The sequence below is a fragment of the Oryctolagus cuniculus genome, chromosome 1, assembly GCF_964237555.1.
Source record: "Oryctolagus cuniculus chromosome 1, mOryCun1.1, whole genome shotgun sequence".
Taxonomy (NCBI): Eukaryota; Metazoa; Chordata; class Mammalia; order Lagomorpha; family Leporidae; genus Oryctolagus; species Oryctolagus cuniculus.
Window position 1 is genome coordinate 86,450,647 of NC_091432.1, and position 15,581 is coordinate 86,466,227.

The 15,581-nt window shown below is 41.9% G+C and overlaps 1 protein-coding gene across 1 annotated transcript in view; it reads left to right on the forward strand.

Moving 5' to 3' along the window:
* Positions 1 to 14,418, forward strand: part of ENDOD1 (endonuclease domain containing 1) — a 33,637-nt gene extending 19,219 nt beyond the window's left edge. Inside the window, exon 2 of the mRNA XM_002708622.5 lies at positions 10,224 to 14,418. Coding sequence (XP_002708668.1) covers positions 10,224 to 11,426 — 1,203 coding nt within the window. The 3' untranslated portion in view covers positions 11,427 to 14,418. The remainder of the gene's footprint in view (positions 1 to 10,223) is intronic.
* The last annotated feature ends 1,163 nt before the right edge of the window (positions 14,419 to 15,581 follow it).

Here is a 15,581-nt window from a genome sequence, read left to right on the forward strand (position 1 = left end):
TCCTGGGACACCTGACCTCTTCAGCTTCTGGCCTGTGGGGACTTCTATTGCATCAAGACACTTGTACAAGGATACGTCACAAAGTTTGTGGGAAAATGGAATCAGAGAGTAAGTTTAGGGAGTGGGTATTTGGCCTAGCGGTTGAGTTGCTCATGTCCCGCATTGGAGGACCTAGGTTAGATTCCCAGTACCTGAGTTAGGTCAGGTGTCTGACTCCTGCTTCCCACCAAGGGAGACCATCGTGGCAGCAGTGACAACACAAGTCATTGGGTTCCTGCACCCACATGGAAGATCTGGATTGAAATCCCAGCTTCCAGCCTCAGGTTGGCCCAGCCCTGGCTGTGCAGGTATTACGGAGTGACCAAGCTGATGGGAACACTGTCTGTGTCTCTGCCTCTCCAATGAAAGCTAAAAAATAAAGTTTTTAAGGTAAGTTTAGTCTGGTGTGAAAATACATAGGTTATTCATAGTATGCTCTTTCTATGAACTTTTTGAAAGTTTTTCATCTAGTTTTGGCTGTGGGAAAGCAGTGCAAGGAACTCCTTGTGCCTGCCGCATCTCTGAGCTGTCGCCAAGAAAGTGCCCGTGAAGGTGGAATGACTCTAGGCCTAGGGGAGTTGAGAGCAGAGTGGGTGGAAGGCGGACCAGGGGAAGTGGAGGAGGCTGCTGTGCAGTGTTGGCGCTGACAAGCCCGAGCCCTGAGTCGGTGCTCCCTGAGGATTGCTTTCAACAGCAGCTCCTCCCTTCTCCACAACAAACTCCCCCTGGCAAGTCCGCGCCGGGTTTGCGTGGGTTTTGCCTCAGAGTCCTCAGGGACTGGGCCCTGCTTAGTGGCTGTCTTCTGCAGCCTGTTGCTTTCTGATGATTCTTGGGCTTTCAGGAACTGAACTTAAGTGCAGAGACTCCTAGTAGCCCCAACCTCCCAGTGCCCCTTTGGCCTTGAGTGGGCCCTCCGACACGACTGTCTCCAGGTGTGAAAGGCCTTGACCTCTCCCCTACCTTACCTTGTATCTCTGCGACAGGTGGCACATACTGTTGGTTGTCCTCTGGCTGATGCTTTTTTCTTCCTTGACTTTGGATGTGACACTTGGCAACTGATGACACTTATGTCTCCATCTGTTTCCCATTTGACTCCTCAGCTTCCCTTTGGCCTCTTTCAATGTCCACACCATGGCTGTCAGTATTCACTTCCTCTTTCAGAGGCTGGGCTGCTACTTGTATGTAGTTACGAGATTTGGAACCACAGGAGCTTCGCTTAAGCCTTGCCTCCTTCATATGTGTGTTGGATGTCTTGGTACCTGCCACTTATCTGAGTTTCAGTGTTCCTGTGTGTGAAATGAATATGGTCATGGTGCCTAACTTGTGAGCTCGTGTGGCAGGTAAATGGGATGCAGCAATTTTTTCCAGATTTTAGTCTGATCCCCTGCTACCCAGTCCAATCAAACCTTGTGCTCTCACTTAGAGTCCTGTTTCACAGGCTGCTTGCTTCTGCCCCTTGGCCTTGCATGTAGAAATCTTATTAAGCCCTTACTGACCTTTCTGTGACACTGAATCTACCAAAGTCTCACACATCCTTCAAGTCCCTCTTCAGGTTTTATTCCCTTCAGCAAGTCTTCTGCCCTGATTGCATTCACTACGCCCTTCCTTCCCCTGCAATTCTGTGGCTCTCTGTCTATTTATTTAGCAGTTGATTAAACTGCCTTACACTATTGTTTTTCTCTCGATTTTCTGTTTAACTTGGTATGCTCTTGTGCTCTGTTCCTATAAATAGGTAATGACTTTCTTGATGTCAAGTTCTGTTTTGAGGCATGGAGACAGTGATTCAGAACACTAGCTATGGGGCTGGACATTGTGAGTTCACACCACATACTAACTGTGTGATGTTGGGCAGGTCATTTAATCTCATGCCTCAGTTTCCCCACTTGTTAGAAAGTGATAATAATAGCATATACTTGTGAGTTTAAATGAAGGAATTGTTAACTCAGCCACTTACTGACAATGTGTACAGCTGATAGAATGGTGTCTGACATGTAGTACTCAATAAATGTTGGTGGTGGTTGTGGTCATTCTCAGTTCCAATGCCTCCTCCTACAGTGCTAACCACACAAAATGCAGGCTTAACAATTAATATTGAGTAGGCGAATATTTCCCCTCCAGCAATGCTTTTCGACCTTTTACCCTTTTTTTATACATGTATATTACTTTGAAACTTATCTCCCTTTATATAACTCTGAAGCAAAAAAATGAAACCCTGTGGGTTTAAATAACTTTGACTTTATGTTATAAGGAAACAAACCAACTCATTGAGAGAAACAATTTTTTTTCTTGGTACTAAATTTGAAAGTGAATTTATTGTAATACTTTGGGACAAGAGGCTGGTAGAGTGGGGACAACTCATTCTTCTAAAACCTACTTAACATCTTGTGATGTGGAAAAGTTTCCATTAAACATTGAAACTATATCAAATTACATCAGCAGCCCTGGGAGACTAGGGCAGCCCAGAGGTGAATTAGACAGAAAGAGCTTTGTATGTTCACCTACATCCAGAGATCCCATGTGGAGACCAAAGAGTAAGATTGGTGGTGAGTGCAAAAGGGCAGGTGTACTCTAGAAATGATAATCGGAATTACTTCTTACATCATAGGTATACTTCTGTCTTTAGGGAGCAGTGTTGTCAGTAATTTACTGTAATTGCAATAACCAGATCATTAAACTACTTCTGCAGAGAGCATGGAAAACACATCTGCCCTTTAAGTGACAACGTTCAAAGAATCTAAGACTGTTTTAATCAGATAGTAGTCCTATTTTTAATGCATTTCCCATGTGTTAGGTATTTTAGTTACACACACACAAGCATGCATGCGCGTATGTAAGTGTGTGCACATGCGTGTGCATGCATACTTTGACATCCTTTCAGAAAATGAGAGCCTATAAAAACATTCTTGGTTGTTTTCTAGAGTTAAGTGAGCGTGGTAGCTAGCGTATTGACTTTATTTAGATTTTTTAAATGATTCTTCAACACAGGCTATTTTTTTTTTTTTTTTTTTTTTTTTTTTTTTTTGACAGGCAGAGTGGACAGTGAGAGAGAGAGACAGAGAGAAAGGTCTTCCTTTTGCCGTTGGTTCACCCTCCAATGGCTGCCGCGGCCAGCGCGCTGCAGCCGGCGCACCGCGCTGATCCGATGGCAGGAGCCAGGAGCCAGGTGCTTTTCCTGGTCTCCCATGGGGTGCAGGGCCCAAGCACCTGGGCCATCCTCCACTGCACTCCCTGGCCACAGCAGAGAGCTGGCCTGGAAGAGGGGCAACCGGGACAGAATCCGGCGCCCCAACCGGGACTAGAACCCGGTGTGCTGGCGCCGCAAGGCGGAGGATTAGCCTAGTGAGCCGCGGCGCCGGCCAACACAGGCTATTAAGTCATTGGATATCTAGGAGCCAGAAGAAAGCTTTGTCATAGGTTAAAAAGAATTGGTCTTAAACCAGGAGCGAGTTACCATAATGGACATTTTTCTCAAATAACACATACACCAATGCCACAAAGAACTTATACCACAAAGAACTACTCCGACTACAGAAATGCAAATAATCCCTTACTTAATCCTTCCATATCTATAACAAGTATAGGCTATATAATGTTCAGTTTGTAGATGAGAAACTGATACTGAAAAAGGTTTAAGGACATAGCAAGCAAATTGAAAGACAAAGATTCGTTCCCAGGTGTAAATTTCATACTTTCACCATTCAGTGGCTACCACAGAAAGCAAATAACTTGATAATCGCTGGCCTGTCACAATTTTTTTCTACAAATTTACTAGGAAAATATATTAGGCAAAATGAATCACTAACACTGAAGAATTTCATACACATATATAAAAATATCAGTATCACAATTTGCAAATTCTCTCTCTGGTTCTTTCTTTTCCATACCTACTAGAAAGTATCAAGCCACACATCTGTAACAAGTTTAGAGGCATAATACCATAAAAGCACCCACAAACCTTCATCAAAGTAAACAGGCCTTACTGGGTTAGCAGCAATTAAATAATCAGTCATTCTATAAAGATGGCCACTTGTATACATGTTGCAAAGATCAGCTGCTTGCCAGAATAATGAGATCAGTAGGGTATTACAAAATTCTAAGATTTAACATTTTTTATATATGATATGGTAATGTCCATTGTCTAGGGTGCTTCTAAGTTACAAAATAGAAATCAACAGAAATAAGTTTCAGGAAGGCAGAAATACCTCATGAGCAGATTCAGAAGGGCTCTGAGTAACAGATAATGCAAAGGAATTCATGAGAAAACAGACTCACATTGCTTACAGCGTGGTCAGTATGATTTAGGAAAGGTATGAGAGTACTAGTACTTACTCTTTTTTTTTTTTTTTTAACAAGCAGAGTTAGACGGTGAGAGAGAGAGACAGAAAGGTCTTCCTTTTTTCCGTTGGTTCACCCCACAAGTGGCTGCTACGGCTGGTGTGTTACGGCCGGCGGGCTGCACCAATCCGAAGCCAGGAGCCAGGTGCTTCTCCTGGTCTCCCATGCGGGTGCAGGGCCCAAAGACTTGGTCCATCCTCCACTGCACTCCTGGGCCACAGCAGAGAGCTGGACTGGAAGAAGAGCAACTGGGACAGAATCCGGTGCCCCGACCGGGACTAGAACCTGGGGTGCCGGCGCCACAGTCAGAGGATTAGCCTAGTGAGCCACGGCGCCAGCCAGTGCCTTATTCTTGGGGAATCGTTTTAGCCTACAAATAATAAATCCATATTGAGTAAGAAAAGGGTACAAGGCATACCTCAAGAGCAGCTTTTTAAGCCTGAGACAATGAAGAAACATCTGATCAAGTGCCTGCATGCGTGTGCAATTCCTCTCTTTGCACTATAAACACATAGAAATATTGGAAAAATAATTTTTAAAAAATTAAATTAATATTTGAGAAAAAAGAAAGTAAAATTTTCAGGTGCCAGAAATACATAAGCAATCAATATCCAAAAGTATATGTGGGAAGCCACTAGAACCTTCTGGACTTAGGCTGTGGGTAGGACCCTGCTTGTGACATGGAACTACGACTAGACTCACTGAGCAGAGCTGGGAGCTGCCACTGCTGCAGCCCTGGGGAGCCAGTGAGGGAAACTTGACCTGCAAGTTGTTAGAGGAAGCAGCTGCCCATACTACATGGTGAGTAGGAATACTCACCCTCCAGAAGTTAGCCCGAAGCCAGCACCTTTTTTGTGTGGCCCTAATTTGTACTGCTTTCTCCATGTGGAAACCCTGAAACTGAGGAAATAACTCAGAAGCTGGTCCAGAAGCACTGAACTCTGTGGGGCTCTGGCAGAGGCAACCACAAAAACAATCCCATTGTTCTGGTTTTTTCCTGACAAAACTCCATGGGCTCTTAGGAAAGTGAGCTCACCAACAATCATTGCAAAACATTTAAGTATACCCACTACTTTGAAGTCAACCATAGACTTCAAAGTAAACTAAATACATCAAATAAACTTCAAAATAAACTACAAAAATACAATGGAAATATTTTAAAGGAAACTTAAGATAAGCGTATCTAGGTTTTTGAAACAAAAAAGTGAATTCTACAAGAGAAACAGGAGAATTTGAAATAGAAATTCTGGGAAGGGATAAAAAGTCATTGAAATAAAAAATCAGCAAACAGATTAGACAACTAGACATAGCTAAAAAGATATTCAGTAGATTGAAAGTTAGATCTGAGGAACTCATCTAAAAATAGGCTGTTAGAGAGATAATGAGATATAAAACATGAGAAAGAAGACACAGAAAGAATAGAGAAAGCAGCTTTGGTATATGTCTAACTTGGATCTCCAAAGAGAAGAAAAGGTTTGTGAAATTTCAATATGTCTTCTTACAAACATCATTCAAGGGTAGATAGTATAGTACAGTAGATTAAGTCACTGCTTGAGACTCTAACATCCCATATTGCTAGTACTTAGGATCAAGTCTCACCGTTGCTTCCAATTCAGCTTCCTGCTAACACACACCCTGAGAGACAGCAGATGATGTCTCAAGTGCTTGAGTCCCTGCCACCTACCTGGGAGGCACGGATGGAGGTTCTGGTTCCTAGCTTCAGCTTGGCTTGACTTGACATGGTCTGATTAGAAAAGATGAGCACTGGAAGTAGGAAATCAGGTAACAAAGAGGGTAAAATTGAAGGTTAATGAGGACAGGTGGCTAGAGAGTCCATGATGGCCCAAGTCCAAGTCCAAATCATGATGGAACAAAGATCATGAGTTACAGAAAGCCAAGAGGTATAGAGAAGCTATGCAGAGAGAAATGGCGAAGAATCCAGTGGGGGAAATGGAGAAAAATCTGACAGGTCAGTGTGTTTGTGTCTCATTAATGGTAACCATGATTGACTGTTTAGTCTCATCCACAGACTCTTCCTGCCAAAACTCCTGAGGACTTGGAATCCATTTCTAGTTCCAGCAATGCCAACCTATGCCACAAATCCTGGGTCTTTATGTCTATTTGTTCAACTTTTCTTGGGTTTCCAAACCGTTTATCTTTGTAAAAGAGTGTGTCATTACAAGAAGCAAATGAATGAGTCTTAGGAACACAGACCACATTCATTTAAGCTGTACAGATGATCCAGGTCGCTTTGGCTATATAGCATCCCTTTCCTAAGTGTTTAACTGCAACCCATGGAGTGGAAGCCAAGGAAGTTGTAGTGAGAGGACTGATTTCATGGCTTTTTGTTTGGATGCCTCCTGTTCTCTGCTACCATTGCTGGTGTAGAGAAAAACAGAGTAGCCAAGTGAGGCGCTGATGGGATCAGGGCCTTGGGTGGACCAGCCCACTGACCATTGCTAAGGGTGACTGCACATGGAAGCTGCCTCTGCTGCCACCTCTTCAGACTGTGAAGCTGGGGCTCAGCTGCTGTCTGCTTAGCATTCAGGCAAAAAGGAGTCTTGAGGGTCAGCTGGTACATGCACCCTTCAGCCTTCTTTTCTTCTCCCCCGCTCCCCCCCCCCCCCCCGGGTCTGGGGACAATAATACAAGGGCTCAGGCGTCACCTTCACTCCCTATGACCTTAAGGAGTTTCACCTACCCCATGGCACAGAGAATAAAGGCAACTACAGATGAGGCCGCATTTCTTTTTTTCTACTCAGAGAAAACTGTCACAGCAGTGTCCATTAGTAGTAAAGATTCTACGCTTTAGAGAGAAAAAGACTGAGTTCAAGTCTTGGTTCGGCTACCAATTATTGGATGATTAGAAAAGTTGCCTTGTCTTTCTGAATCTTAGTTTCCCCATCTGCAAGATAAGGTAAAAATATCTTCTGTGTAATGCTCTATTGAAAATATTTAATATGTATATATTCTTTAATAATATTAATATTTGTAACATTTAAATATAGATAAAATATTAGTCTCTGTTCCACCGCCACTATATAGTTATAGTTTCCTTGCATTCTCTCTTGATTTCAAATACAGTTTTCTACCTCATCATCAGACTATAGGGTCTAATTTGGGGTTCCTAAGAGTAAGTGATGCAAGGTATGGGGTTCAGAAGAAAGAAGGAGGCAGGGGAGGGAAGATATGATACCCAGAGCACATAGTTTAGTTACTGCTTTGCCCAGGAAGGTCTAGGCTAGGGGAGGCACAGAACCCAGTGTGGAATTCATCCCTGACCCCAGCCTCCTCAGTTCCATCCTGCCCCATTTTCTTGTGAAGTATGGGCAGGAAATGCTCACCCTGGTTTCCAAGTGCATGACCATGGGCAAAATCTGGAGTCCTGTGAACCCAGTTGGCCCAGGAGAATGCAGGAACACTCAGCTCAGCCTCCTCTGACTGTGGCAGCTGGGAGGCTATGCTCTGCAGTTTGGGAGTGAAACAACCCACAGTCTTGGTTTCTGCCTATTTGGTTTCTGTTTATTTTTTCTGTTTATTTCTTTATACCACACAAACACTCTGTCATTCAGTTCTCTCCTTTTCTTCCTGTTTTATCCTTACCTTGTCTCCTCTTGTGTCTCTCTCTTTTACCCTTTTACCCATCCTGTCCAAGATTCCTTCTTCTCTGATTGGGTTGCAGGCCTGCTATCTGGCTCTGCAGGCGCTGATTCACCTCTGTGTGGCCTGTTGGCTGAACTATGCTCTGGCACAGAGCTGTTAATTTAAAAAATACCTCCATATTTATCTGAGTAGCCTTAGACAAACATGCATCCCTGACCTTACACCCAAGACTCCATGGATCTTGGCTCTGCCATATCTTGATCTCATGATTCAGGAATGAGGCTGATATTTCCTTGGGGTATATCTTTCAGTTATAAGAAAGCAGAGATAGAAGCTTTGCAAAATGAATGAGCATCTTATCTCTGTCCTAAAGAAGATGTAGTGGGAGTAGAGAACATCTAGGATCATTGTTCCTAAGTCTGGGGGAAGGGGTGGAATGACAGGTAGGGCCAGCCTATAGAATACTCCATTAGGCTTCAGCAAATATTCCTGCCTTCATACCAAATTCTCATTGATTTTCCTCACTGCCGCTACATGGACATGCATGAGGGAGCCTGCATTTGCTATTGCAGAGCTGGAGAAATGCCCAGGCAGGTTGCCCTTAGACAAGACACACAGCAATCCCCATGGTCTTGACTCCCCTGGGGATTTATTAAGTAGATTAGTGAATAGCACTAATTCTAGGAACTCAGGAAGAATTAACTCATTTAAAATAGTTTTTATTTACTTTTGAAAGCAATACATATTATAAATAATTTTTACAGTTAATATGAGTAGGGACGATACAATAAAAGAAACAAGAAAGTAGAGGAACATGTCACTTGCATTGCCAGGAAATCAACCACTGTTGACATTTCATGTGTTTCCCTCCAAAGTTTTTCTTGCATGTTTTTAGGCTTTTTATTTTAAATGTGATCATTTAATTTTATGTCCCACCTTTTACTTCCAACATAATGGCCTATATTTCCTCATTATCACAAGCCCTTTGTAATTCTAAGCATTTTAATGGATATAATACTAAGTTACATAGTCTACTCCCACATCGTTTTGTCATTGTCATTGTTGTTGCTGTTTAATATGGATTTGTTCAGCTGCCTGTTGTTGTAAATGTGGCCATGATGACCCTCTCAGGGCATAACCATTAACAAGAGGCCTTCAGATTCTAATCTGTCAGCTCTTTGGGCCCATGGGGAATGTACATGGTTCCTGGTGTCAAGGAATTTACAATCTAGTTTGGGAAATAGACACACAGTCTTTGGTTTATTCTGGGCTCTTTCCTTTTGTCTTTTCAGATTTGTAAAGTGAAAATATGTGTTATACTATTGAACTTTTAAAGAAAAAGAAAAGGAAACAGATCCAGATATGTGTGTGTGTGTGTGTGTGTGTGTGTGTGTGTAAAGTGGCATACAGCTCATATTTAGATTAATAAAGACAGAAAATAAATTGTTAATAACAACAAATGCCATGAGGTAATTTAAATCCGAACACAGGTTGCTATTTTAACTTTGTTGCCTGATATCTAATAACTGACACCAAAATACACATGATTTAATTACTATGATGATAGTTGTTTTTCATATATTCCCCAAATGTATAAGCATTCATTAAAAATATATACATCTAATTTCAGCTAGTATTGTTGGCTGATAATCTGAATTGCAGTTCCTATTTTGTTTCCATTTTTACTGTTACAGGAACAGTAGCCCTTATAGAAAATGCTTGAGATTTCAGAACTTTTCAGGTTCAAGAATAATTGGGTAGATTTTCCTGATTGAACATCTCTAATCTGAAAATCCCAAATCCATAATGTTCCAAAGTCCAAAACTTTTTGAGCACTTAGACTTTCTTAATGGGGATGTTCAATCTGTACTTTGAATTTCATTTGAAAAGGAGCTAGGAATTATAAAAAGGAGCTAGGAATTTGATAAAGCTACAAGATTTTTTTTTTAAATGACTTTATGGTATGTATGTGAGTGACAGGGTGTTACCGAAGAGTAGAGGTGGGATAAACAGAGGGAGCATAATAAGAAACAGTCTATTTGGAGATACTTTCAAACTCAGGATTGTGGGATAAATAAGTATGTGTGCACCAGAGAGCCAAGTCCCTCTAAACTCAAGCATTATAAATGTTAGAGTAACAGGGATTCCTCAAGAGTGTTGGCAGAATGATTCCGACTCAGAATGAGTCTTAGCACCCTCCCTTCTGTGAACAAGGATACATCTCAACACTTGTTCGTTTCTTTCAGATTGATGACCCCAACAGCAACCTTGAAGAGGTGATTAATGAGGCTGAGGCCATCACCTCTTTGAAAAATCTGGGAGGCAAGCAAGCCTTGAATACGGATTACCTTGACTCTGATTACCAAAGAGGACAGCTCTATCCATTCTCCCTGAGCAGTGATGGACAGATGGCCACATTCACTCTCACAAATTCAGTTCCCATGACCCAGTCCTTCCAGGAACGGTGGTACATGAATCTCAACAGCCTGATGGACCAGGCATTGGCCCCGCAGTGTGGCAATGGGGAAGACTTATTTATCATCACGGGCGCGGTGCCCTCCAACCACAAAGTTAAAGACAGAGTGACAGTCCCTGAGTTTGTTTGGCTGGCAGCCTGTTGTGCTGTCCCTGGAGGAGGCTGGGCCATGGGTTTTGTCAAGCACACCCAGGATGGTGGCATCATAGAAGACGTGATGGTGAAAGATCTTGAGAAACTTCTTCCATTTAACCCTCAGCTTTTCCAGAACAACTGTGGTGAAAGTGAGCAAGACACAGAGAAAATGAAGAAAATCCTGGAAATGGTAAATCAAGTGCAGGATGAAGAGCGAATGGTGCAGTCTCAAGGGAACTCTGTTCCTCTCTCCAGCACGAGGAGCAAGAGGTCTGCTCTGTTGCCTCCAGAGGCATCTGAAGGAAGGAGTAGCTTTTTAGGAAAGCTCATGGGCTTCATTGCTACCCCATTCATCAAGCTTTTCCAGTTAATTTATTACCTGGTGGTAGCAATCCTGAAGAACATTTTCTATTTCCTGTGGTATGTTACCAAGCAGGTGATGAATGGCATAGAAAGTTGCCTGTACCGCCTGGGCTCAGCCACCGTCTCATACTTTGTGGCCATTGGAGAAGAGTTGGTAAGCATACCCTGGAAGGTGCTCAAGGTCATGGCCAAAATCATCAGGGCTGTTCTCCGGATCCTTTGTTGTCTGCTGAAGGCTGTTTGCCGTGTTCTGGGCATCCCTGTCCGGGTCCTTGTGGATGTGGCCAGTTTCCCTGTGTACACAATGGGTGCAATTCCAGTTGTGTGCAAGGACATCGCCATGGGCCTTGGTGGCACTGTCTCCCTGCTGTTTGATACTGCTTTTGGCACCATGGGTGGCCTTTTCCAGGCCATTTTTAGTGTCTTCAAGAGAATTGGCTACAAGGTTACTTTTGACAATTCTGGAGAGTTATAGAACTCAAAAAACTCATAGTGTCCAGTCACAGTGAATTTGATTTTTTTAAATAGTGAAAGCTGGAATATTTTTTCTTTGATGGGTTTCTCTTACTGTCAGTAATCATTATGTGTTAGCTTTTGGTGGGGATGTCTGCTTGGTTTGCAAAGGAAGAAGACCTCAGAGAAATGCTTGGGGTGGGATTAGGCATAGAAACCTGCTGCGGACCTCCAGTTACATGTGCAAGTTTCCAAGCCACTAATAACTTCATTTATGCACTTATACAGATGATAAGCTTAAATGATCTGGTGTTCATTTTTCATAAATTAAATTAAAATTTAATTTTAATTTGATTATTTTAAAATATTAAAAATTTCAGAGAAGAGAAGAATTAGAAAAAGGACAATTTTAAACCAGAGGGTATCTGAGAAAAAGAGAATCTTGTGGCCCCCATTACTCTTTGAGACTTCAAGCGAACAGATATAAATATCCTTGGCCAACTTCTTAGCAATTGCATTTTTTTTCTTCCCAATTCATCTGACCTTGGGGAAGTGCAGACGATGCTTCTCTGTGGACAGAACAGTGTAGTCTTGTATACCTCTTAGTTTTCCATGGTTCCAAAGGAACTGTAAGGTTTTGTTTTTCTCAAGAGTTGAATTCTACCACATTTTCTTTTGAGTAATGATAACCATTTTTTCGCAAAATTGGCATAACAAAGTTTGAATGTAAGGGCAAAAATTGTTGCCCCTTGAATTGTGTCATATGGTCTCCTCAGGTGTAAAGAGGACGCAAGGTGAGAACCCTGCTCTTAGTAGATTCAAGGGTTTCCTTAGCCAAGCTTGGATTAACTTAACATATATTAAATCTCTGGCTGATAAGAATGAACTCAAAGATCTACATGTTAAGTAAGCTATTAGGAAAATTCATATTCTACAACATACTAGATCTTTCTAATGTATCAAGTAAGTACTCAATACAGTAAAACACTGACTTCTGTCCATAAATGATTGCTTTGCTATAGCTCTATAGGAAAAAGCCACAAAATAAAAAATCATTTTGGTCATCTTGGGATATATATATATATGTGTATATATATATATGCATATGTATATATATATATAAAGAGTAATTATTGCTTAGGAAATTTTTTACAGTATGTTTGAGGCTGGAATGCAAGTCAAAACCGAGAGCTCATTCTCAGTTTTTCGGTCAAGCACTTGTAATTTTAAATCATGGATTAAAATTGTAACAAGAGGAACCAAGCTTTGCTGTGTCTTCCACAGCTAAGATGGAATCATCTGGATTTATCTGAGTGTCTTGTGAGAGTAGAAATGACCAAGTGTGAAATCCTGATCTTGAGGGCACAGCCTATGATTCATCAGAAAGTCTGATACAAAAATCCGTGGTGCAGAAAGAGAAATCAGGGAACAGCAAGACAACCATCTGTATGGGATTTGTGGATGAGAAATGTGATTGTATCAAGGGTAGCATTTTTTCCCAGAAAATGGTTGAATTGCACCAAGAATAAAACAGCAGCCACCAAGTTGCTGTCCTGATCAATTTATGATTCAAGTTTATAAGTGTGAACACCAGACCAGTCCAGGACACAGAGAGATGCACTAGATTTTCCTAAGAACCTTAGAGGAGTATTTAACAATACTTCTATTTCTGAGCATAAAAATTTGTAGTGAGATTTCCTTTCACTTCAGCAGTGTGAAGGTAGATGGAAGGGTGAGAGACGGCTTTGGAATTGTTGGGTCAATAATCCTGCTGAAAGAAACGGAATCTTGGAAGTAACCAGAGAGATCATCTGGCCAAATTTTTATTTGATAAGAAAACTAAGACACAGGGAGGCAATTGGCTTGCCCTTGGTTTCATGACCAGCAATGAGCAGATCAGGGGCCAAGGTTGTTTGAATATGTTCTATCACATATGGAATGTCAGGTCCATGGAGTGTGTGGTATTCAGCCTCCTCCTTGGGACATGGCGCGGTTTTCATATCCGTCCAGGCCCTGACTAATCATTTGGCTTGTGTGCTGAAAATGATTATCCCATCCATGTACAACATCATGCTCACTGCATCCCATCGAAATTATCTCCTCTCTAGTAGGCAGCTTCACACTAAAAGGCCCCAAGAGGGCACCCATGGCAGCTTGAGTCTCAGCACCGTGCAAGGAACAGGACATCTAAACTGCTTCTTGAGAACTATTTGGAAATGTCTTCTTTTTCATGTCAAGTTATTTAGTGTCTATTTATTTATTCTTGCATGTATTTAAATGTGGAAAGTGACGATAAAACAGCAACAATAAAATAACCTTAATGTAAGGTGCTTGAGATTGTCTACTCTGGGCCAATAATGTTGGCTATATTGGGCCTGAAGGCTTAGCAAGTGGCTGAACTCCTGGCCTCTTCCCAAGGAGTTACTTTGGGCTTTAATGGTGGGAGTCTGGGTTAATGAACAACCATTCTGGCTTGAAGATATTATGTGTCTCTGTTATGTTCTCAGACCCTTGGGGCAGCCAGCCAACTCTTTCTTGTTATGGAGCTAATTTTGTAGTCTGTGAATCAGCCATGCATCTAGACACTCCTCCTTTCCGTTGTGCCTTTTGAATGTTGACTTCCTGGTCAACATCAGCACTTCTACCTAAATGCAGATTAGGGAGTTGGGAGAATAATCAAAGTGAAGCACTCTTCATCCAATTATTCATTCAGCTAGCAAACATGTATTCATCAGGGTTACAGAGATGTGCAATTGCATAGATTCCATCTTTGAAGAGCTCAAAATCTGGTGGAGAGATCAGGTGGTGTAACTGATACTTGTAATCTTTCATGGTAAGTGCTATGATAAAGATAGTAGCAGCATGCACCCTGGAGCACAGGAGGAAGAACCACAACCCTGTGGAAGTGAGGGAAGCCTTTACAAAGGGTGTGACTAAAATGCTTTTGATGTTTTGAACCATGTACAATGCTGTGCACCTTGTTGATACTCAATAAAGTAATTCTTGACCATTTATTAGCCGTTTCATGCAGTACCTAAAAGGGGAGAATCCTAGTACTTGAAGTTTGGGGATAATGATTTTTTTTCCCATTTTTTTGATGCACAGTAACTCACACAATTTCTAGTCACATCTGCCTTTTTTTAAAAACAGAAATGAGTTATGCCTGAGAAGGGAGAAATTTGGATTAGTGAAACAGACCTTAGAACTACTTAGATCTGTAATTGATGCACAGTTATTCTTAAGTGTTGAAAATTAACTGAAATGTGATCCCTGTTGAACATGGTGGTGGGAATGGGAGAGGGAAGAGATGTATAATTTGGGACATGCTCAGGCTGACTTGCCCCAAGTGGTGGAGTTGGAAGCATACCAGGGGATTCCAATTCAATCCCATCGAGGTGACATGTACCAATGCCATCTCACTGTTCCAGGTGATCAGTTTCAGTTCACAGTTGGTCATGGTGGAGGGACTGGGAGTCAAAGGGAGCACATAGACAAGTCTAGTACCTGCTAACGCTAACCGATGGAGTAAATAAAGGGGAGAGTGATCCAACATGGGAAGTGAGATACTCAGCAGACTCATAGAATGGCAGATGTCCTAAATAGCACGCTGGCCTCAGAATCAGCCCTAAAGGCATTCGGAGCTGGCTGAAAAGCTCATGAGAGTATTTCAGGCATGGAAAGCCAAGACACTCTGGCAAAAGATCTCTGCGAGTGAGATCCCGGTGGAAAGAACAGGTCATCAAAGAAGGAGGTACCTTTCTCTGAAGGGAGGAGAGAACCTCCACTTTGACTATGACCTTGTCTAAACAAGATAAGAGTCGGAGAACTCAGAGGGCTTTCATAGCCTTGGAAACTCATGACTGGAGCATAGGGAGATTACTGATGCCATAGACAGGAGTGTCAATTGGTAAAGTCAACAACAGGAGTCACTGTGCACTTACTCCTCATGTAGGATCTCTATCCTTAATGTGCTATACATTGAGATTTAATGCTATAACGAGTACTCAAACAATATATTTCACTTTGTGTTTCTATGGGGGTGCAAACTGTTGAAATCTTTACTTAATGCATACTAAACTGATCCTCTGTAAAAAAAAAAAAAAAAAAAAGAAATTATCAATTCCCAACTTGACTCTCACTGGGATTAAACATGACAATAGGTCTGCTCTGATTTCAT